The sequence below is a fragment of the Bos indicus genome, chromosome 10 (genome assembly GCF_029378745.1).
Source record: "Bos indicus isolate NIAB-ARS_2022 breed Sahiwal x Tharparkar chromosome 10, NIAB-ARS_B.indTharparkar_mat_pri_1.0, whole genome shotgun sequence".
In the NCBI taxonomy this organism is placed as follows: domain Eukaryota; kingdom Metazoa; phylum Chordata; class Mammalia; order Artiodactyla; family Bovidae; genus Bos; species Bos indicus.
In genome coordinates, this window is record NC_091769.1 from 18,600,677 (window position 1) to 18,625,026 (window position 24,350).

A 24,350-nucleotide genomic window follows, 5' to 3' on the forward strand; every position below is an offset into this window, starting at 1 on the left:
GTGTATATACACACACACATATATATAAATTCTATTTATTAAAAAAAAAAAAAAAGTAGTATTCCAAACCTCATACCTCGCCCAGCTTCCCAGAGGCAATCTCTCTTAACAATTTGGAAAGACTCTGTCCAGCCCTCTCTGTGCATGTACAAACGTGTTCAAGCCGATTTGAATCTTTGTCTATAATCTAAGTATACCAGGAACATCACATGCCAGTCTTTTCTATAAGTTAACATAAAACTAGCCTGAATTTGAAACTTCCTTGAAACTGGTAGAAAATTCCATCCTAATCAATCTGGAGGCTCCCCCCTACATGCCAGATATGAGGAAAGTTTCCTGCCTGGCAGGTCTGTGGTGCCCAGGAAACACAAGACCTCAGACGCCTACTTCTCCATCTCTCTCTCTCTTAGAACGTGCTCTCCACTTTTTCCTCCTCCTTCCCCTGGGCCAGCTCCTCTGGGACCTGCTATCCTTACTGGGAGCTCAGGTTTTTTGCTATGGGAAAGAAGAGCTGTTGACTTCTAGTAGCTTTTGCCTTCTCTCCTACAAAATTCTCAGGCAAGAAAATCCAAGAATTTAGCCGCTTGGACTAGGAGAGGAGGAGGAGGAACAGAGATAAAGAACAAAACACAAGTTAATCTCTCAAAAAGTGTCCTGCCACGTCTGCGTATGTGTATGTGTATACAAACTGAATTCTGTCATGCTTTTTTCTTTCACCAAACAGCCTGTCAGTCATGACGTGTATTTGCTTCATTCTTTTCTTAAAAATTACATAGTATTTCATTCATGGCTGTAGTATAATTTCTTTTAACTAGTACCACTGGGTCAGGAAGATTCCCTGGAGGATAGCCTGGCAACTCACTCCAGATTCTCGCCTGGAGAATCCCAAGGACAGAGGCGCCAGGTGGGCTACAAGAGGATCGAAAAGAGTTGGACACAACTGAAGCAACTCAGCACACATGCACGCTCTGGTGGACATTTAAACTCATTCTACTGTTTTGGTGTTTCAAATTAGTAGCCGTACTTGTACATACAGCTTTATGTAAAAGAATGGGCATTGAACGGCTAGGTCAAGAGATAAGTGCATTTAAAATGTAGAGCGATCTTGCCAAGTTGCCCTCCAAAGCTTTGCATCTATTTGTAGGCTCACCCAGTGTGAGAAAGTATGTTTTACAGCACCTTCAATGAGGGGTTTAGGGATTTAAAGGTTTCCAGAGTTTCTCATCTTTATTGTTCAGTTCAGTTCAGTCGCTCAGTCGTGTCTGACTCTTTGTGACCCCAAGAATCGCAGCACACCAGGCCTCCCTATCCATCACCATCTCCCGGAGTTCACCCAAACTCACGACCATGGAGTCAGTAATGCCATCCAGCCATCTCATCCTCTGTCGTCCCCTTCTCCTCCTGCCCCCAATCCCTCCCTGCATCAGAAACTTTTCCAATGAGTCAATTCTTCGCATGGGGTGGCCAAAGTACCGGAGTTTCAGCTTTAGCATCATTCCTTCCAAAGAACACCCAGGGCTGATCTCCTTTAGAATGGACTGGTTGGATCTCCTTGCAGTCGTTAAGATAAATAGAATTGGTATTGTTGCTTTCTCGTGTAGTTCTTTAATTAGGAATGAAGCTGAGCACTGTTGTATGACTTTTGGTTGTATGTAGTTCTTTTCTCATGAAAAGAAAAGAAGTTGCCTCTCCCAGGTCCTTGCTCACTTTCCCTTCTGTGATGTTCATCTTTTTCTCATTCATTTTTAATAATATTTTAATATTAGGGAAATTAACATCTACTTATTTTAGATACATATGCTTTGAGTTAGAAATGATCTCACGCTACCTGATTTCTAATGCTGAATCATTTCCTTTTGACAACTCACCATACAAACCCATCTTCTGTGGTGTGTGCACTTGCCTCTCCTAGGGGAGCCCTTCAATGGCCAGCTGGTACCAGAAGGGAGGAGCCAGCAGGAGGGAAAAGAGAAAGAGGGGGACCAGGAGAAGGCAGACGAGCGCGGTGGGGCACCTGAAATGTTCACGTTGGAATCAGCACAGACCTTCCCGGTCAGGCAGCCAGACAGATTCTCTCTCCACCGGCCGGACAGCGTGGTGCCACCAGCTCCACAGCCCCCTCGGCAGAGCCGGGATCACAACTGGAAGCAGCTGGGGACCACAGAGTGCTCGACAACCTGCGGGAAAGGTAAGCGCGTGTGAGGGCTAGGAAGGTCTCTACAGACTCCCAGGCAGGAGTGGAGAACATAGAGGTGGGCCTCAGGCGTGTGGCAAACACTTCTCTCCTTGAGCCTGACTGCAGGATGGCTCGCAGTGGATTCTGTGTTAGGGGGTCCCCAAGACCTGATGATCCACTGGAAGGCCCTGGAAAACTCAGAAAAGCTGCTGTGCTCGTGGTTATGATTTATTACAGTGAAAGGCTAAAGATTAGCATCAGTAAAGGGAAAAGCACATGTGACAAAGTCCAGGAGACACCAAGCCAAGTGCCAGCCTCCAGGTGTCCTCTAGGGCCCAGTAGAGTGACACAGGGCTACATTTGATTAAGCCAGCAATGTTATAGATAAGCCTAGTATTGCCAACCAGAGAAGCTCACTCCAGCTTTGATTTCCAAGGGATTTATTGGGGTTCAATCATGCAGACATGCATCTCCCACATTAGCTATTCAGCCTCTAGCATGCCAGAGGTCAAACTATGACTTAAGGCATGCAAAAACAGGCATTCATATAAATCGCATTGTTGGCCTAGACTAGATTGTCAAAAGGATACAGAGCAACCCAAGATCTCCAGCATAGAATAACTCTCATCAGCAGAGTATTCCAGGGGCTCTGAGGTTAATTATCTCCGGCCTTAGTCAAGGGCCAGTCCTGGACACAGGTCTCTCCTTGGAATACACAGGCTCTGAGCAACCCAAGCCTGCTGAGTTAACCCTTTCCTGCACAGGACATTCATTAATAATCAGAGAATACACTCACCTAGTTCAAGATCTACAAGTTGACACTCAAGGCAAGGTCGTCATGGAACACTCACACAAATGTCACTGGAGAGTCATTCTCACATCTAAGGATTTCAGAAGAAAAAAGTGCTTTTGGAGCTTGCAAGCTTAGTTAGCTAGCTTTTATACTCACCAACATTCACAACTCCCTTCCTCCTCTTCAGTAATTTCTTGATCTTGTATTTATCCCGTTATCTTAACCCCGATCAACTAAGACCACCAGGAACAAGACTGCAGCCCAGCAAAGTCAGTTTATGCAGCAAGGGGGGCTACACACCAGAGGAGGTATACAGCACTTCTCCAATGGAAAGAAAAGATCCAGTAATAGGATTTGGGGGGAAGGGTGGAGTTTTGGTGAAATTTAAATTGGGTGTGAGGTGATACCTCATTGTAGCTTTGACTTGCATTTCTCTAATAATTAGTGATGTTGAGCATGTTTTCATGCATCGGTTGGCCATCTCTATGTCTTCTTTGGAGAAATGTCTATTTAGGGCTTCCACTCATTTTTTGGTTGGGTTGTTTGTTTTTTGATATTGAGCCGCATGAACCATTTGTATATTTTGGAGATTAATCCTTTGTCAGTTGCTTTGTTTGTAAATATTTTCTCCCACTTTTAGGGCTGTCTTTTCTTCTTGTTTATGGCTTCTTTTACTGTGCAAAATCTTTTAAGTTTAATTAGATCCCATTTGTTAATTTTTGTTTTTATTTTCATTACTCTAGGAGGTGGGTCAAAAAAGATCCTGCTTCGACTTATGTCAAAGAGTGTTCTGCCTATGTTTTCCTCTAAGAGTTTTATAGTGTCTGGCCTTATTTAGGTCTTTAATCCATTTTGAGTTTATTTTTGTGTATGGTGTTAGAGAATGTTCTAAATTTGTTCTTTTACACGTAGCTGTCCAGTTTTCCCAGCACCTCTTCTTGAAGAGGCTCTTTTCCATTGCATATTCTCACCTCCTTTGTCATAGATGAGATGACCGTATGTGTACAGGTTTTTCTCTGGGCTTTCTATCCTGTCCCATTGGTCTATATTTCTGTTTTTATGCCAAGAGTGGACCTAGAAACTGTTACAAAGTGAAGTAAGTCAGAAAGAGAAAGACAAATGTATATTAACACATCTGCAGAATCTAGAAAAATGGTGTAGATGATCTTATTTGCAAAGCAGAAATAGAGACACAGACATAAGAGAACAAATGTATGGACACCAGAGGGGAAGAAGGGGAAGAACTGGGAGACTGAAACTGACATATTTACACTACTAAGCATAAAATAGATAATTAATAAGAACCTACTCTATAGCACAGAGAATTCTACTCAGTGCTCTGTGGTGACCTAAATGTCCATCTCAGTGGGAAGGAAATCCAAAAAAGAGGGGATATGTGTATATGTAGAGCTGATTCATTTTGCTGCAGAGTAGAAACTAACACGGCATTTAAAGCAACTATTTGTTGTTTGGTCACTCAGCCGTGTCCAACTCTTTGAGACCCCATGAACCACAGCATGCCAGGCTTCCTTGTCCTTCACCATCTCCCAGAGTTTGCTGAAACTCATGTCCATTGAGTCCATGATGCCATCCAACCATCTCATCCTCTGTTGTCCCTTCTCCTCCTGCCCTCAATCTTTCCCAGCATCAGGGTCTTTTCCAATGAGTCAGTTCTTTGCATCAGGTGACCAAAGTATTGGAGCGTCAGCATCAGTCCTTCCAATGAATATTCAGAGTTGATTTCCTCTAGGATTTACTGGTTTGATCTCCTTGCAGTCCAAGGGACCCTTAACACTCCAATACAAATTAATGTAAATAAATAAAACAAGGTTGTAACAGATTTGAAGCCAAGCCTGTCTGTGTGTAAAAGAGTCAATATCATTATCAGTTTGGACTGTGACATGGGCTCACAACCCTGAGTCCTTAAACACTCCAAAGTTAAGACAGATGTGGGATACGATGTCCAGAAACCCCTGATCTAATGTTCTGCACCTGGGTTGGAAATTGATGCTGCTTCTCTGTTCCAGGTGCCTTAGATCTCATTTTAAGAGTATGTATAATCTTTTAGTCATGATTTCCTTCGTGTATATGGTGAGAGCTTCCTGCTTGCAGTGAAGTGCTATTTGTGATCCTAAAACAGCTGTTCTTTGAGGGGAGGTTATCATAGAAACAAAAGCTGTATCTCAGAAAGTTTCTGCAACTGGGAAACCGTGAAGCTCCCGGCATATTGGTTTGGGGATTTTTTTTTTTTTCCCTTTTCTTAAAGAGACTTGTATCTGAGAACACAAAATTTGGGAACCTCGGCATAATCAACATGTGGAAAAATCTTTCACAACCACCTCTAAAGCTTTTACCTTTTTCATAGGAGCACTGACTTAGTGGCTTTGGAGAATCAAATTTAAGTCTTTAGTTCCTCTTGGGGTCTGGAGCCCTTTCTATCGGAAGCTTTGCTAGTTCCGTGATGCTTTCAGAACTGGAGTGCTGACTTATGGAGGCTTTATTGTGCTTATACTTAATACCTGCACAGAGAACATTAACTGGAGCCATTGTACCAACTTCTCTTATAAGCCTTACGAGGGAAAGTAAATGCCTGCTAAATGTGTCTTCACAGAGGCAGAAAGCAAGAGATAATTATACATTAAGGCCAAAAAGAGTTTAGTGAGGATCTGTCACAACATCAGTTTAGTGTAGTAAGCAATGCGAAATGTACTTGACACAGAAACTCAAGATCAGCATGCATTAATCCCTAAATATTCTACCATTTAGGTAATGGTATGATGCCCGTTGGGCTTCCCTGGGAGCTCACATGGTAAAGAATCTGCCTGAAATGCAGGAGACCCTGGTTTGATTCCTGAGTCAAGAAGATCTCCTGGAGAAGGAATAGGCTACCCACTCCAGTATTCATGGGCTTCCCTGATGGGTCAGATGGTAAAGAATCTGCCTGCAATGCAGGAGACGGGGGTTCAATCCCTTGGTCAGGAAGATCCTTCCGTGGGTTGGGAATGTCTCCTGGAGGAGGCATGGCAACCCACTCCAGTATTCTTGCCTGGAGAATCCTCATGGACAGAGGAGCCTGGCGGGCTATAGCACATGGGGTGGCAAAGAGTTGGACACTGTCACATACACATGATGCCCATTAAGGGGTTTCCCTGGTGGCTCAGACAGTAAAGAATCCACCTGAAATGTAGAAGATGGGGGTTCGATCCCTGGGTCAGGAAGATACCCTGGAGAAGGGACTGGCAACACACTCCAGTATTGTTGCCTGGAGAACTCAATGGACAGCAGAGCCTGGAGGGCTAGAGTCCATGGGGTTGCAAAGTCAGACACAACTGAGCGACTAACATACATACATGATGCCAGTTAAAGGAACCAAATATACTTGGAACTAGATGAAATCAAGGCAGTTATAAAAAGGATAAAAATTGTTGTTGTGTGATTTGATGCCACGGATGGCGGGTATAGAAGAGTCTCTTCCATCTCAGCCTTTAAATGTAGCCTGGCCCAGCCTTTCCAGTAAGATGAGATGTAGGCCTGTCTGGAGACCGTAAGGCATTGTCTTATGGGACAAGGACACAGCATGTGCCCTTTGCCACCCTGCTTGCTGCTCACCCAGCTTTGTGTTCACTGGACGGATGCTACTTACTCATCCAGGTGGTCATTCAATGGTGCCTATCTATTCTGTCCCAGGCACGATGGAGGGACCCCTTTGCTCCTTCTAAGATTTGCTCCCAGCCAGCGATGGTCTCAGATGTGCAGCGCAGGAAGGCAGTGCAGATGCACAAAATATTTAGCTCATCTCGTGGTCCTTAGTGTAGTGATAAGTATGCCGTAACCAAGAAGTTCTGAGCCTGCCAGGGCTGTTCTTCTCTTTTCTGCAAAACCCAAGTTCACTTGCTTTGTAATCTCATTATTTGTCCCCACAAAAACCCTCTCTAAAACTCTTCTCCAGTCCTTCCTGGCAGCGCTTGCCAGACTGACTACACATGCCTCTCGGGTTAAAATTTCAGCACCATGATAGCATCGACACAGGAAAGAACTCTGTCACCACTGGACAAGAGTGACCCATACTCTGCTCAGTCATTGCCCAGACCTCTGTCTATCTGGTCAAATTCTTGGCTTGGCTCAGCTGATCCCTGAGTTTAAAGACTAGAGTCGTTTACTGTTTTCTTGCTCCTTATTTTGCCTCTCTCTTCACAGTCCCTCACTGACGTCTGCACTGGCCCCTGCCTTCACTGACTTGCCTCATTTTACCTGTGGTATGCTCCCCGCTCCAGTGGAATGTACTTCCATTTTGATTAACATGCTCAACGTCCAGCCCAACCAACTGATCCCAGATTTTTCCTGCTGCCTGAAGTCCAGCCAGCACCTGACCTCCCCACCCCATTCTTGCTGGCTAGCACTTAGTGGACTAATTGTGTGGCATTCTTGGGCAATGAAGAGATGGCCAGGTGCCATTTTGCAGAAATATAAACTGACCCAAAGAAAGAAACCATTTTGGTCATTGGGTCAAGAATTATAGAGCTATTGTTTTCTCACCATCAGAGAAAGTGTGCCCCTGAATTTATTTCCTTGACTAATCTCTGGAACTTGACAATGGACAAATATATGGTACAGGCAGTAAGAAGGTGGAAGGGGGCAGGCAGTGGCCATCTGCACACAGCCCCAAGCAGGATCCATATTTCCAAGAGTATTCCTAGGGTAACCTGTATCCTTTTAGCTAGGGACATTCAATTCTCCCCTCATTAATGCCAAGCAGTTGGGGTACTTACTTTTCCTTTCCAGTCCACAAACTTCTAAGTAGAAAAGTTTAACCCACATGGTCTGGAGGGAAAGGGATGGGCTAAATAATACGATTTTTACTTAATCCCTTAATGGCTGAGTCCCAGTGGGTATCCTGCAAGCTGTGAACTGAATCTTATTCATCTTTATAACTCAGCACAGTGTGCTTAATGTTTGTTGAATTTCATTAAAAAATCTCTTAATGGAAGCAGATTTGTCACCGGACAGAATTTAATTCCACAGAAGCTTTTGCTTCCTATTAATTTTATAGCCAGCACTGCTTTTTACTCAGCTAATAACGATGCTTAATTGGAACATTATTTTAAAATAATGGTCTCAAGTTGTAGCGGCATTGTAAATTTTCACAGCATGAGTAGTTTAAACAAATGATTGTTCTGATTCAAAACCGTCCTACAAACCATCAGGTTTCTTACAAGAGCTAGCCTCTGGCTCAGTGTGTCACCCAAGACCAGCCTAAAGGAGCATCGAAACTCTTTGTGGCTGGTGAAGTATTTAGAGACACTAACATTCAAAGTTATCCCTCTAGTTACAATTAAAATTGTAGCAAGTTGAAATTCAGAAACTCTAAATGCCTGGCCAATTAGCAACAGAACTGAGACAAAGCTGTAGGATACATGATAGTGTTCTGCCTAGCAGGATTCAGGTACTGGCCTAGACTGGGGCTAGGATGGGTGGGGTGGGTAGACAATTATTTGTAAAAAAAAAAAAAAAAAAAAGCTTCTTATTCCTCAGACACTGGAGTTGCACATTCAGTCAGTTTTAAACACTCATAAGTAATTCTTCAGTGGTGCCACCAGGGGGTAGCAGAGAGAGGTAGGCAGAAGTGAATCCACATTTTTTTCCCCCAGTTGAGAGCTAGAAAGTTCACTGAACAAATTCTGACTTTTTCTCCAAAATAGATTATGCTTTGTTAAGCACGAAATACTCAGCTGTGCATTTAAAACAATCTGAGGCCATTAGTAATTTTTTAGAAAAGAAATACAAATAAATTTTAGACCTCTGAAAAATATTTACTCAACAAACTTTTATGAGCACTTACAAACTTGGGCTTCCCTTGTGGCTCAGCTGGTAAAGAATGCAGCTGCAATGCAGGAGATCTGAGTTCGATTCCTGGGTTGGGAAGATCCCCGGAGAAGAGAACAGCTACCCACTCCACTATTCTGGCCTAGAGAATTCCATGGACTGTATAGTCCATGGGGTCGAAAAGAGTCAGACAGGACTGAGCAACTTTCCTTCACTTCACTTCACTGCCCTGCTGTACTGGGGTTACAGGATTGAGCAAGAAGTAGTCCTGTCCCCGAGAAGCTCGCCGTCTCATAAGAGGCAGATATATACTCAAATAACTAAAATACCATCAGATCAGTACTTTACTAGGGGAATGTATAAAAATGATTGCAAAGGCAAAGCCAGCTGCTTTTCTAGCCTCTCTTGAATCTTATTTCTCTGCCCCAGCCTGACTGTCTCTTCAACATACCCGACACTCACAGGCCAGTTTGCCATGCACTTTTGTTCTAGGTCAACAACCTGAACAGCCTCCTCCCTCCAAGACACACGTGTGCACAGCTACCCAAAATCAACCCTCTCTCTATGATGCAGCTAGATCCCTCAAGACCTGTTCTCTTTCATGTCTCCAGAAAATCTTCAAGACGTTATTATTTGTGTTCATTTTATAATCACTCCCCTGCCTAGTAATCTCTCTTGTTGTCTTGAACTCTTAGGAAAATTGTTTTTTTCTGCCATTGAACATGTTCAAACCATGTCCCCAAATAGGTCATAAGACCTTTGACGACAGGAACTATTCCTACTGTTCTCTGTTGCCCCCTACAGAACCTTGGAAAGCCCTTGTGCAGGAGGTGTTGACAACTCAGGATGGAGGAGTGTGTGTGTGTGAACAGTTCCGTTTCTGAGGCTTCTCTTCACCAGCACCAGGATCTCTGCATGTCTGCATCCAAAGCCCAGTGTTCAAACACTTCTTCTTGTCCTTGCAGGATCACAGTACCCTATTTTCCGCTGTGTGAACAGAAACACTCACGAAGAGGTTCCTGAGAGCTACTGTGACTTGACCATGAAGCCGACCCCCGAGGAGGAGCCCTGCAACATCTTCCCTTGCCCAGCCTTGTAAGAGGACCTCTCTGTTTCGATCGCGTGTTTCTGGCTCAGGTTGCTTTTGCATAGGACCCTAGTAGTAAATATAATCTGCTTTTTAAATCAGCCTACATCTAATTTAAATGGAAACTTGGTCTGTGCATAAAATGCAATCTGCTTAGAAAGCATGCCTGTCTTTCAGGACTAACACAAGAGCTCATGTTGGAATGTGCTTCCACAGGAGCACACTCCCAGGAAGCCTTTGGTGAATTGGACCAACTAGGTTTTAGCTGATAAGGGAAACAAAGAGGGAAGCAAAGAGTTACAATCCAGTGTGGTCAGTGCTCAGGTGAGCTGTGTACAGAGACACAATTATCAAAGTCACAAGTATGTCTGCCTGGGGAGCGTCCCAGGAGAGGTACTGGGTTAGTTATTGACTGATAAATGGGACACTTTTAGAAGACCAAGGCAGGGAACTTCCCTGGAACTGCAGCAGTTAAGACTTCACCTTCCACTGAAGAAGGTGTGAGTTCAATCCTGGATGGGCAGCTAAGATCCCACATGCCTCATGGCCAGAAAACCAAAACATACACCAGAGGCAATATTGTAATAAATCTGGGGCTTCCCTGTTGGTCCAGTGGTTGAGAGTCTGACTTACAATGCAGGGGACACAGGTTCGACCCCTGGTTGGGAAGATCCCACATGCCACAGGGCAGCTAAGCCCGTGTACCACAACTTCTAAGCCTGCGCCCTAGAGCCCAGAAATCACACCAAGAGAAGCCACGACAGTGAGAAGGCTGCGCGCTGCAACTAGAAACCAACCCCCTGCTCTCGACTACTAGAGAAAGTCAGTGTGCAGCAACAAATAACCAGTACAGCCACAAATAAAAAATAAATATTTCTTAAAATATTGTAATACTTTCAATAAAGACTTTAAAATTAGTCCACATCCAAAAAAAAATACAAAAAAACAATTTAGAAGAACAAGGGGGGAAAGCCCTGAAATGGGGCTAAAACATAATTCTCAAACTAATAAGAACATACTTCTTACCCAAAGACACAATGGACATGTGCTAATGTCTTATTTAAGTAAGTGACAAGGCAGGATGACAGAGGAGAATATGTGACACTGAGGTGTAAATAGTTAATGAAGAATAACGAAGGTTGGAATAAGATTACTAAGTTAGTCTCAAAGTGGGTTAATGTACTACAGGGTGATAAAACTCACCTTTGAGTTATTTTGGTGACTAGATTAAAAAAAAAGAATCACTAGTTCCTTCTTGTGTCTTAATCACTGATGAATAGGGTATGGAACAGAGTCCCATCCTTTACGGAGGCCTGTGGGTGGAGGCAGGCTGCCAGGCCCTGCGCTTTAGGCTGGGGGTCACCCGTAACCAACGATTCTGATGCTTCTGTATGCATTGGCTCGGCCAGCTTCCGTATGAGATGCTCTCTTCCTGTTGACTGAAGTGATGGTCCTTATCGCTCTCTCCTCCCTGCACTAGCTGGGACATCGGGGAGTGGTCCGAGTGCAGCAAAACCTGCGGCCTGGGCATGCAGCACCGCCAGGTTCTGTGTCGCCAGGTGTATGCCAACCGCAGCCTGACGGTGCAGCCCTACCGCTGCCAGCACCTGGAGAAGCCCGAGACCACAAGCACCTGCCAGCTCAAGATCTGCAGCGAGTGGCAGATCCGGACAGACTGGACCTCGGTACGCGGGTGGGGCGGCCTGCTCTGGAGCTCCCCCTGCAAGACCTGCGGCTGCCCTGCCGCCTCCCCCCTCCCAGACCTGATGTGGGAGAACCCTGGACTCTCCAGGAGGACGCTTCCTGCAGTTTTCTGGAAGGACTTTTCTGCAAAGCATAGGAAGTGCTGGTTGCCAGGTAGACTTAAGGGCTGACTTTCCATCAGGGTGACCCATGGGAGCCGTGTGCACACAGGTTTCCTCTCTCCTGTGTCATGGTGGAGTGAAGACCAGTGACTGCTAGAGTCAACTCCTCCTTGCCATCCTGCTCTCCCATTTCACAGATGACAGAACTGAGGCCCAAAAGATCAAAGGAAGCCTGGGATCCTCCCCAGGTAGCATCGCATGGCTGGGTACACAGCAACCCAAGAGTTGTTCCTTACCCTGCCCTCTGCTCAGGTGGTGGGTTAGGAGGACCAGGGTGCCCTGACGGGAGGGGGCCCTCAGACTCAGCACTGCCCACCGCACTGACGTGCACTTGCTGCGTTTTAGTGTTCGGTGCCTTGTGGAGTGGGACAGAGGACCCGGGATGTGAAGTGTGTGAGCAACATCGGGGACGTGGTCGATGACGAGGAATGCAACATGAAGCTCCGGCCCAATGACATTGAGAACTGCGACATGGGGCCCTGTGCCAAAAGCTGGTTCCTGACTGAGTGGAGCGAGCGGGTGAGCGGGAGGGAAGGCGGGCAGGCGGGGCTGATGGGCAGCAGTGTGCACCAGGAGGTGCCCCAAACCACACAGACATGAATCTCGAGTTGGAAATCCCAAGGGTGATTTCTGACTTTTGGGGAGAGGCCTAGAGATGAACTATCACAGGCTCCCTGTGCTCCTATGAAGACTAAGGGCCTCAGAGATCAAGACATGGGTGTGAAAGAACTCACTTAATTCTCCTTAGCACATCACATGAATATTAAATAATGAAGTTCTAAATAAAGTACATAAATGCATCATACCTTTCCTACATCTTGGGAACGTATGGCATAGAACAGGCACTCAGCAAATGACAGGCCCCTTCCCTGCTTCTTAGAAACTCAGAATCGTTCACAACATTCCTCTTCCCAGTAGCCAGGCCACCTTGGGGGTCTCTGGTGTCAGGTGTCAAAGATGAGCTAAAAGGTGTATGTAGTTCATCGTTATCCCACCAGTTACCTGTGTACAAGGGAAAACATTATGAGTTCATCTATCAGAGACAAAAATAAGATTTATGTTAGAAGAGAGAAAGTGAAATAAAAGCCGTTCAGTCGTGTCTGACTCTTTGTGACCCCATGGACTACACAGTCCATGGAATTCTCCAGGCCAGAATACTGTAATGGGTAGCTGTTCCCTTCTCCAGGGGATCTTCCCAACCCAGGGATCGAATTGAGGTCTCCTGCATTGCCAGCGGATTCTTTACCAGCTGAGCCACAGGGAAGCCCTAGAAGAGAGAGGGGTGGCAGTAATGGTTGCACAACTTAATGCACAGAGGCAACTTAATGCCTCTGACTTGTACTCTTAAAAATTATTAAAATGGTAAAGTTTATGTTATGTGTATTTTACCACAATAAAAAAAAATTTAGGAAAAAATACTAAGCGCAATTAAAAGATATGCCTAAAGGTAGGAGAGGGAGGGGGAGGAGATGATGGTTTTGCCTGCCTATTCTTATGGAAGCTGTTGATTGACAGGCAATAGGAGTATTCTGACCAAGGCAGCTGAACTGCTCATCAGATGAGCAGTGTCTGGGTTTCTGAATTCTTCAGAAGACCAAGTTTAACCAGGATGGAGGTATGAGTGGCTGCCTCTTAGTCCCTCCCTATCAGTTAGGCAAGTCTGTACCATTTCCCTTAGAAGAATCCCTCAGGGTGCTTCCACCCTGTAATGTGCCTACAAACCCCTGGAAACCTGGTTACAGTGCAGAACCAGAGTCCTCCTGCCAGGAATGTGTCCAGCCATCCAGGTAATAATGGAAAAGATATAAGGGACTGGGTCGTGGGCCCCCAGACACACAGACATGTGTGTGCATGCTTAGTCACTCACTCATGTCTGACGACTCTTTGCGACTCCATGGACTGTAGCCCACCAGGCTCCTCTGTCCGTGGCATTCTCTAGGCAAGAATACTGGAGTGGGTTGCCATTCCCTTCTCCAGGGGATCTTCCTGACCCAGGGATCAGACTCAGGTCTCCTGCGTTGCAGGTGGATTCTGTACCATCAGAGCCACCAGGGAAGCCCCAGCCACACAGATAATAGGGATGTGACACACACTGATGTGCCTGGTTCCCAGACCAAGCTCTCCCTTTATTTCCATCTGCCTCCCAGTTCTCCTCTAGCTGTGGCCTTTGAGAGATGGAAACACCTGCCTTAGTATCAGGCAGCAGTGTCCTGTGAGAGACTTCTACCCTCCTGTCCCAGACCAGGCCAGACTCAGCTACTAGCAGGCAAGCATGTGCCCAAATTCTCGTGCTCTCCTTCTGCTGCTGACTATACAGTAAGTCCCCTACATAGGAACCTTCAAGTTTCGAGCTTTCAAAGATGCAAACGTGCGTGCACATGTTCAGTCGCGTAAGTTAGTTCACGTGTCTGTCATACGTTGTCAAATGGTCCTGCTTTTGTGTACTCTACTGTACAGTGCCATATGCAGTATGGTATCTTTATTTCAAGCCCAGGATGTCCAGAAGCAAGCATAAAAGCAGCGGTGATGTAGCTGGCACTGTATTGTGCTTTTCAAGGGCCTGTACTGTGAGATTAAAATATTTTCTTTTGTATGTGTTTGGTTTTTTTGTATTATTTGTGTGAAAGTATTATAAACCTATTACAGTACAGTGCTATATAGCTGATTGTGTTAGTTGGGTACCTAGGCTAAGTGTGTTGGACTTATGAACAAATTGGGTGACTCAGTGGTAAAAGAATCTGCCTGCAATGAGGGAGACTTGGAAAACACGGGTTCGATCCCTGGGTCAGGAAGATCCCCTGGAGGAGGAAATAGCAACCCACTCCAATATTCTTACCTGGAAAATCTCATGGACAGAGGAGCCTGGCAGGCTACAGTCCATAGCGTCAAAAAGAGTCGGACACAACTTAGCTACTAACACATACACTTGGAAAGGAACTCCTTTATATGTAGGGGACTAACTGCATTTTTGAACTTGAAAGCCGAAACAGGTAGAACAGGTAGTCTGACAAGTGTAACTGTATTAGTCACAGCCGTGGGACAGGATATTTGGAGTGAAGACTGTCCCGGGAAACCTGGACTGGGTGCCATACTGATGTCCCATAATGGAGGAGACTGAATGACAAGGGTCAGCGGTTTCCAAGGGAAAGAGTTGGGAGGGAAACGGGGGGTTCTGACCTCCTTCACCTCCTCTGAGAGTGACTTCAGAACCTGTGGGGAGGCCTCCTCTCTAACGTGCCCGTCCTGTCTCACAGTGCTCGGCGGAGTGCGGGGCTGGAGTGCGGACACGCTCGGTGGTGTGCATGACCAACCACGTCAGCAGCCTGCCCCTGGAGGGCTGCGGGAGCAACCGGCCAGCGGAGGCCACCCCGTGTGACAACGGGCCCTGCACGGGCAAGGTGGAGTGGTTTGCAGGGAGCTGGAGTCAGGTGAGTGGCCAGAACCGATGTGTCTCTGTCCCTGGTGAGAAGCAGCATAGCAGAGGGGTCAGGAAACAGGGCTTGGTGTCTCCCAGGGATGCTAAATTGGAATCTCAGCTGTGCTACCCATGACCCTAGAGAAGTTCCTTATGCCTTTGGAGCCTCATTCGGTCAACAGTGCTTATTGAGCACCTACTATGTGCTCTTCTAAACCCTTGGGCTACATCATTGAGCAAAACAAATATCCTGCCCTCAGGAAGCCTATGGTCCAGCATGGTTTCCTTATCTATACAATGCTGATTGTGCCAGCACCTATAAGGTTATTTTTAGAAGAAGCGAAGAGATGTTTACCAAGTATGGGATGCAGTGCCTAATGTACAATTACACAATAAATTGTAGCTTCTACTGCTCTTATTGTATTGCTGTTGTTAATAAAGTCAGTTTGGCCTGTACTTGAAAGTCAAAAGCAGAAATGGATATGATCTAGCAATCCCACCTCTGGATGTATACCCAAAGAAAAGAAAATTATTATCTGGGAGAGATACCTGCATCCCCTACCATGTCGGTAACAGCATTATTCACAGTAACCAAAGCATGGAAATTACCTGAGTCTGTCAACAGATGAATGGGTAAAGAATATGTGGTATTTGTTTATAATAGAATATTATTCGGCCTTTAAAATAAGAAGGAAATCCTGCTGCTTGCAACAACCTGGATGGACTTGGAGGGCGTTATGCTAAGTGAAGTAAACCACACATACCGCTGATACTGCAGTGGTGTCACAAGTAGTGGAATCTGAAAAAAAGTTAAATTCAGAGGAAGAGAATAGAGGGATTTCCCTGGTTGTCCAGTGGTTAAGAATCTGCCTTCCAGTGCAAGATATGCAGATTCAGTCCCTGACGAGGACCTAGAATCCCGCATGCCCTGGAGCAGTTAAGCCCATGTGCCACAACTAGATAGCCCTCGTGCCCCAACAGAGACACAGCGCAGCCAAAAACAATAAATACAGAATTTTTGAAAAGAGACAAACAGTAGAATGATGGGAGGTGGGGGTGAGGGGACTAGGAAGAGATTGGTAGAAGAGTTCAGATTTTCAGTTATAAGATGAACAAGTTCTGGCGAGGGGAGCGGTCTAGTGTGAAACACGGTGTCTGTACTGCAGTAGATAATACTGCACTGTGTAATCGAAATTTACTAAGAGAGTAGAACTTAAGTGTTCTCACATATGCATGTAAAAAAGGTAAATATGTGAGATGATGGATGCGTTAACTTGATTGTAAGGACAATTTCACAATGTATATGAATACTATATCATCATGGGCATACTTTTAATATATTACAATTTTATTTGCCAGTTACGTCTCAGTAAAGCTGGGGGAAAGAAGAAGAAACAGAAGGTTATGTTTGTTCATTATGAAGAACCAAGAACACCAAATACCTCAATAAAGTAACTTAACTGATCAATTAATTTTTCCTTAGAGTTCCAAAATTGCACATGAGCCCCCTACAATCATTCCCTCTTTGCCCTGTTATGATGACCATCAGTATTTTGAGTTCTCAGACCATCTAGGATTTGGCTCCCAGGGCTGAAGAATTTTGGCTGATGATCATGATTTATACATTCTCTGGACCTCCGGCTCCATATAGAATTTTATTTCTTTTAAGTAGCTTTAAAAACAGACCCTGAAAAAAATGGACTGCCTTGTCCTTGTAAATTGATACAGCCCCTTTGGAAAGCAATCTGGCAATAAAAGTCAAGAACCATAAAAATGTTCATTTGCTTTAACCCAGTCACCCCACTCCTGAGTATTCATTTTAAGGAAATAATTAACAGGAGGAAAAAAAGGGGTTTTCAACAGAGATGTTCGTGACAGCAGGGCAATTAGGGATATTATGGCATATCATAACTCATTAAGGTATTATGTAACAACAACAATGATAATTAAAAGATGTGGAAAGTACAAATAATGGCAAGTGAAAACCAGACTATGTTAAAGTATGTGAACCCTATCTCAACCGCTTCAAAGTATAGCTTTTTATATAAACAACATGAGCAAATGTTTTCTCCTCAAATTCCCTGTAATGTTTTTATAATACAAACTGTAGAATATTAACAAATTCAGAAAAGAAAGAATTCAAGTACTACCAATGCTACCCAAGTCGGTATCAGAGTTAGGCATACTTGATAACTGATCCCAGCTCTCTGTCTCCTTAGTTCTCTGACTTGGGGTGGGTAATTTAACCTTTCTGAGCCTGGTTCCTCATCCAGATAGGAGAATAATAATACCACCTTTTTAGAGTTGCTATTGGGTTTTCATGAGACACTCTAGATAAAAGGGTTGTTGCTTGGGACATGGGGAGTACTTAATAAATATTCGTTTCCTCTTCTCCATGTTTGTTATTTTTTCTGCCAATGTTTCTATCTCATTGTTGGTAGCAAAATATCTAGGATCTAAACCCCAAAGATAATTCAGAAGTGAACGGTGTATGGGACACTAATTACACCAAGTATCTGTGGAAACTCTGGGAGAAGAGTGGAGGACAGGGAAGCTTGGCAGGCTGCAGTCCATGGGGTCACAGAGAGTTGGACATGACTTAGCGACTGAACAAGAGCAATCTATGGGAACTGAGACAATGGGAAGAATCCTGTGTGAAACTGTAGTATCAGACCATGACAGCCTTCACACAGAGCAGATAACTGGTGCAATTCAACTCACGTGTCCACCAGTGTCTGAGGAAGAAGAGAGGGGAGCAGGATTCAGTTCTTTTTCATTTATGGGCCTCCTATTAACTCTAGACCTACTCAGAGAACAGGCTTCCCCAGTGGCTCAGGTAGTAAAGACCCCCTTGCCAAGGTAGGAGACGCAAGAGATGCAGGTTAAATCCCTGGGTCAGGAAGATCCTCTGGAGAAGAAAATGGCAACCCGCTCCAGTATTCTTGCCTGGAGAATTCCATGGACAGAGGAGCCTGGTGGGCTATGGTCCAAGGAGTCACAAAAAAGCTGGACATGACTGAGCGTGGGTGCAAGCACTCAGAGAATGAGAATCACATGAATCCTGGTGAAGGCAGCATTTATTTCTGCTAAGATTAGAAACATGGAATGTATCACCCTGTCATCCAAAGAGTCAGGACCTGATTGATTGCAGACCAGGTTTTGTTACTGAATTTATAAGACTGTCAGAGCCTGCTGACACCTCCCTGCCCTGGGACTTGGATATTATCCCCAAAGAAAATGAAATAGAGCACGCTTAGTTATTGAAAGTAAGTCTTAAACATTAATTGACTTCAATATATGAAAGGAAATATTCCTTCCAGACCCATGGTTTGAAAGAGAGTTGGCCTCAAATGCCCCACTGGCCTGGTCACAGTGGTTGGTCCAGATTGGACATGTGACTCAAGCTGAGCTGAGTCACACTGCGTCCTTCCCTGGGAGTTTTACTGCGGACTTTGGGGAAAAGACTCCCTTGGAAGGTGTGAGCACAGGTGCTAGCAGTGGTCCTACTGAGGCTTGTAGAGGACCTGTCCCAAGAGAATGAGACTTCTCAGGTTTAGGGGCCCTTTTCCTACTCTGGAAATGGAGTAGCCCAACTCTTATTCATAAGATATTCCACCAGTCTATTACTCATGCCAGATGATTTCTTTCTTCCTTCCCTGTCAATTCTGGGTTTACTTCACCCTGTGTGTGCATGCCTGCTCAGCTGTGTCCAACTGTTTGCGATCCCATGGACTGTAGAACACCAGGCTCCTCTGTCTATGGGATGCTCCAGGCAATAATACTGGAATGGGTTGCCATTCCCTTCTCTAGGGGATCTTCCTGACCCAGGGATAGCACCCATGTCTCCTGAATTGGCAGGCGGGTTCTTTGCCATTGAGCCACCTGGGAAGCCCTGCTTCACGCTTAGATTGTCTTAGTTCTTGTGGGGCGGGAGAGTCCTCCACAGTCTTTAGCCATTAGGAGCAGGCCTCTTGTCTGCCCCTGTGTCTGGGTCACATTTATTCTCTAACATCTGAACAGATAGCTCCAAAACTAAGAAGCCTTGTAGTTTTCTGTATACCTGTGAAGATGGCAGAAAACAGGCTCAAAGTGGAAACTGCTGATGGAGATGTTTATCATGGGCTGTGTGACTAATCTGTAGTCTGTTAGCTTGGGTTTGAGGGGCTTTTTTTGCTGTGTGGTGACATGGGTTCCCCCCCACCGTCCTTTTTATTTCACCATGTGCCTGCATACAGAAGCAAGGCTAATATTAAGAGTTGCAGCTGTAGACATTTTTACAGGCTTTTCATAAAGGCAATAGCTTCTTTAAAGTCTTTAAAAGTATATAGATCACAGCTTATAAAATTTTTTCAATCAAAAGGTAATAAGAGTACACCAAACATGAACAGAAAACATTTTGCAAAGTAATAGATACTAACTAAAATAAGTAATGGGCAGTTACATGCATCATATTTCCATAACCTAATGCAATGAAGCAAGACATGTAATTATCTGACTAGACTCTTTGCAATCACAACCTCAGTGAGCTTTGGCTCCAAGTAAGGAGCCAGGGAGTTGGATTCTGTGGGCAGATCTTTCTGCTGGCTGCCTGTTGGGAGGGGAGGGCTGATCATAAGGGACATTGTTCCAAGTCTGTGGTCTTCTTATGAGTTTTGTGTATCCCAAAGAATTTTAATGTAGCACTTCACCCACATACATGCAGACTCTGGGAAAAGCATTCATTCCCAGCTGTACCCCGCCAAAGGCCAGCAGATAAGCTAAATGTTAGTTCATTGTTTTACAATGAGAGGTGTCACAGTCTACCAGACAAAACCAAATGACTGGATGGCATGCTCTGCGGGATAACCTATGGGAAACCTGATTTCACTCCCATATTACTGAGGGCATCAGGATCTCAGCCACCAGCATCCTTGAGACATGAGAGTTCAGGGCAGGTGCTCTCCATGCCAGAAACAGAGCTGTCAGGAAAACTGGGACCTCCCTGAAGCAATGATGGAAAGTTCTGGTAAACCTTCCTCGATGGATGGTATTTCCCATCCCCTTCCTATCACGTGACACCTGTCTTTCTCTGCCGCCTCCTCTAGTGCTCCGTCGAGTGTGGGAGCGGGACCCAGCAGAGGGAGGTGATCTGTGTTAGGAAGAACACAGACACATTTGAAGTGCTGGATCCCTATGAATGTTCCTTTCTGGAGAAACCCCCCAGCCAGCAACCCTGCCACCTCAAGCCCTGCGGGGCCAAATGGTTTCACACAGAATGGAGCATGGTAAGTCTTGGTGCTCTCATCTGCTTCCCCCTACCCCTCATGGCTGGCTCATCTACTGGGTGCCAGGCACTGGGCTCAGCCCAGATTCCCTGCACAATCTGCTGTCCTTGGTCACAGCCGGGGTGCCCTGAATTCAGCCTGCTTGGTGGGGAGGAGGGAGCCTGAGGCTGGGATGAGCTTGACTTCCAAACTATGGAGGCCATAAAATGGTGACTCTCAAATTTTCATGGGCCTAAGAATCAGCTGGGATCTTGTTTGCAAAGACTGATTCTGGGTCCAACTTGGCCAAGAAATTTGCTTCTTAGGATTAGGTTCGTGTTGGCCATGGTCCTTGAGAAAGCAAGAGCAGACCACTATTTTCTTCTGCCATCTGGTCTGGAGAGTCTAGAAAGGACCAAACTCACCAGGCCACATCAAAGGCCACAAACTCCTAAGACATCTGAAGGGAATAGCCCTGATGTCCCTTAACAGGTAAATGAATGAACAGAGGTTTGTCCAAACAATGGGGTGCCACTCAGCAACAGGAACCAAAGAACTGATACTGCCTATGACATGGAAGAACTTCAAATGCATTCTGCTAAATGGAAGAAAGACTCCCCTCCCCCCACAAAGCTGCTGCTGCTGCTGCTGCTAAGTCGCTTCAGTCGTGTCCGACTCTGTGCGACCCCATAGATGGCAGCCCACCAGGCTCCACCGTCCCTGGGATTCTCCAGGCAAGAACACTGGAGTGGGTTGCCATTTCCTTCTCCCCCCACAAAGCTACAGAGTGTATAATACTGTCTATGTAATATTCTTCAAAAGGAAAAACTATCAGAACAGAGACCAGACCAGTGATGCCAGAGGATGGGGTGGGACAAATCTCACTACAAAGGGACAACACAAAGGAATTTGTTCTGTGTGATCAAAGTTCTGTCTTGTTTGCAGAGGGAGGTACACGATTCTCTGAATTTGTCAAAACTCAGAACTGTGCGCCACAGAAAATGAATTTTTCCGCATGTAAATTTAAAAATAAATAAATAAGTGGGGACTCTCCTGGTGGTCCAATGGCTAAGACTCCACACTCCCAACGCAGGGGGCTTGGGTTCGATTCCTGGTTGGGAAAGTAGGATCCCGCAACTAAAGATCAGCAACTAAAGATGCCATATATCACAACTAAAAAGGATCCCAAATTCCACAATAAAGATTACACATGCCGCAACTAAGACCCAGACCATCCAAATAAGTAAATAAATATTTTTTAAATAAATAAGTCAATTGAAGCAAATATAAAATATATTGTTACTATAGTAGCAAAGACAGTGATGGAAGCTAGACATTTTTAAAATTCACCTTGTTTTATAAATTTGCATTTGGAATAAAGTAAATATTTTATATAATTATAAAACAAAATTATTCTTTTAAAAAAGAAATCCCTAAAAATGGAAAATGAATGGAACAAATTAGCCTAAATATGTATGCAGTTGGTGGCATCAACTCTCTTGCCTGTGCCTCTAAATCACAGTAATCTGACTGTCTATACCTAAGGGCAAAAAGAACTGCAGAAAAAAGTTTACATTGTTTGTAATAATCACATTTTTAGTGATGGCTGTTTCCTGTGTTCTGAGATGGTTGGGTGTATAACAGGTGATAAAGTAAATGAATAATCTACTTCCCAGGACTCTGATGATATATGTAATAGTAGATATGATGCTATAGCTCTGTTATCCCCAGTTGCCTTAAGAAACAGTATTCTCAGCTTAGGAGAAAGAAGATAACAGACAAAATAGAAGAGATTTAAGCAAAAATCCTGCTGTCCTGAATTTGACTTAGAAATATCAGTGTGAACTCACAAATTAATTTATCTTAAAAAAAATTTTCTCTGTTTTATCCACTGAAAGATCCTGGAAACAGTGACCAACCCAGTAGCAAAGGCCATGCCTATCAGCTGGAATATGGTTTCAAAATGCCACTCTCTGGGACAGCCCTGGTGGTCTCGTGGTTAAGATGCTGCACTTCCAGTGAAGGAGGCCTGGGTTTGATCCCTGGTTGGGGAACTAAGATCCCACATGCCAAGCAGTGAGACCAAAAAAATAAATAAATAAAATGACACCAAAATACCATTCTCCACTAAAAGGAGCCAAAGAAAAATGTCTGATTCCAGGTCTGGGAATGTATAGATATAAATTAAATCAGGATGACTTTTTATACCAGGCAGCAAGGAGGTTCTTAAAGATGAGCTCATGTCTAAAGAGCTCAAGAACCAGCTCTGAGGCCTGGATAGCCACTGGTGGGGCATCAATGAGCATCAGTAAAAATAATAACGGCCATGCATTGAATGAAATCCATCCATCTGTAACCCATCCATGAGTTTAAATCCATCCATCTATAATAAATTTAAATCCATCCATGTATAATAAGTTTACAATGATTAAAAAACTAATTAGAGGATTCACCATTGTAGGATGTTAGAGGAACCAACTCATTATTCTGAAAACTGATAAATAAAGGAAAATAATCAAACATTTGCCCTGTCTTTCCTAAACAAGCCATCCCACTGGGTAACCAGAGTAAACATGAGTGAAGGAGTGGGAATGCTTTAGATTCTCAGCTTGTAAAAGAAGAAGTGGTATTAGGATATTATCACCATTTTTCAACCCCAAATGAACTAATGGATCTGCTTTTGAGTGAGTGTTGACCTCCTCCAAAGAGAGACAACTAAACACACCCTATGAAGTGGTCTCATCACACACACACACACACACACACACACACACACCCCAAACCTGCAGCTGATAAGGTTGAATAGATTGGAGCCAACATCCTACCTGTGGGAAATGTGGAAGATAGAGGAACATGTCAGCCTGTATCACGGGGGATGCCCTCAGCAAAATCTTAAACTGTGGGAAACTCTTCAGGACAGGTGATTCCATTCCTCCAACCACTCAAGTACAAGGGGAAAAACACAGGGGAGGGAACCCATGGCTTAAAAGGCCTATCAACCAACTGCAATGTAGAGACCTGATGTGGACCCTGATCCCCACACCCCCCAAAAATCTATATTTTAGAAAGTTGACATGTCAGTAACAGGGTTTGAAAATTGTAGCTGGACTTTTAAACTACAAAATAAAGCAAGAAAATCTAAAATAAAATTGAGATTCACAAGCAAAATGAAATATATGTTTGAAGAGAAGAAACTATTGTCGATTTCTAGGTGTAATAATGGTATTGTGGTAATTTTTTAAGAAGCTTGGTTGTTTAGTGCTACAAACTGAAATATTACAGAAGAAGTGATATGATGTCTAGATCTGCCTCAAAGTAATTTGAGACATCATCCTGGAGGGTACAGACAGGACGTGGCTAGCCATGAGTAGATGCCCATTGAGGCTGATTAGTAGGTGCAGGGGAGTTTGTTCTAATATTGTCTCCTTTGATAGATGTCAGAAATTTCCAAAATCTGCCTTCTTCAGTGTGCTGAGCGAATGGGCTGCCAAGAAGTCTAACTTTCTTCCTTTCCCCTCACAGTGTTCCAAGACCTGTCAGGGTGGCTTCCGCGTCCGGGAAGTCCGTTGTCTGGCAGATGACATGACCCTAAGTAATCTCTGTGACCCTCAGTTGAAACCAGAAGAAAAAGAATCTTGTAACCCTCAGGACTGTGTCCCTGAAGTTGGTAAGTAGGGAATCGTACCTTGCAGTAAAAGATTCATCTTTCTTAATCTCCATCAAATTCTCTGGTGTCAAAATGCCAGATACATCTAGGTCTCACTGTGACTGTGTGCAAATTCATGGAGTTCAGAGGGGGTCAGCATCCTTCAGGTGTAAATTTCATAATTTAAGGTAGCTGTTGATAGCACAGATGGCAAGCAAAGAGAAACTTGCATGGGAATTTATTAAAATGGCAATGCATTCAGAGATTTGGTTCCAGCATCCTTAAGGTCAGAGTAGACAGGT

At 44.5% G+C, this 24,350-nt stretch overlaps 1 protein-coding gene across 3 annotated transcripts in view; it reads left to right on the top strand.

The window, feature by feature from the left end:
* Positions 1-24,350, top strand: part of THSD4 (thrombospondin type 1 domain containing 4) — a 672,444-nt gene that overhangs the window by 643,185 nt on the left and 4,909 nt on the right. For all 3 annotated transcript variants that reach the window (XM_019968205.2, XM_019968206.2, XM_070797012.1), the window contains 7 exons: positions 1,913-2,188; positions 9,758-9,887; positions 11,360-11,564; positions 12,090-12,263; positions 14,999-15,172; positions 20,244-20,423; positions 23,925-24,069. In XM_019968205.2, the coding sequence (XP_019823764.2) occupies positions 1,913-2,188; positions 9,758-9,887; positions 11,360-11,564; positions 12,090-12,263; positions 14,999-15,172; positions 20,244-20,423; positions 23,925-24,069 (1,284 nt within the window). The remainder of the gene's footprint in view (positions 1-1,912; positions 2,189-9,757; positions 9,888-11,359; positions 11,565-12,089; positions 12,264-14,998; positions 15,173-20,243; positions 20,424-23,924; positions 24,070-24,350) is intronic.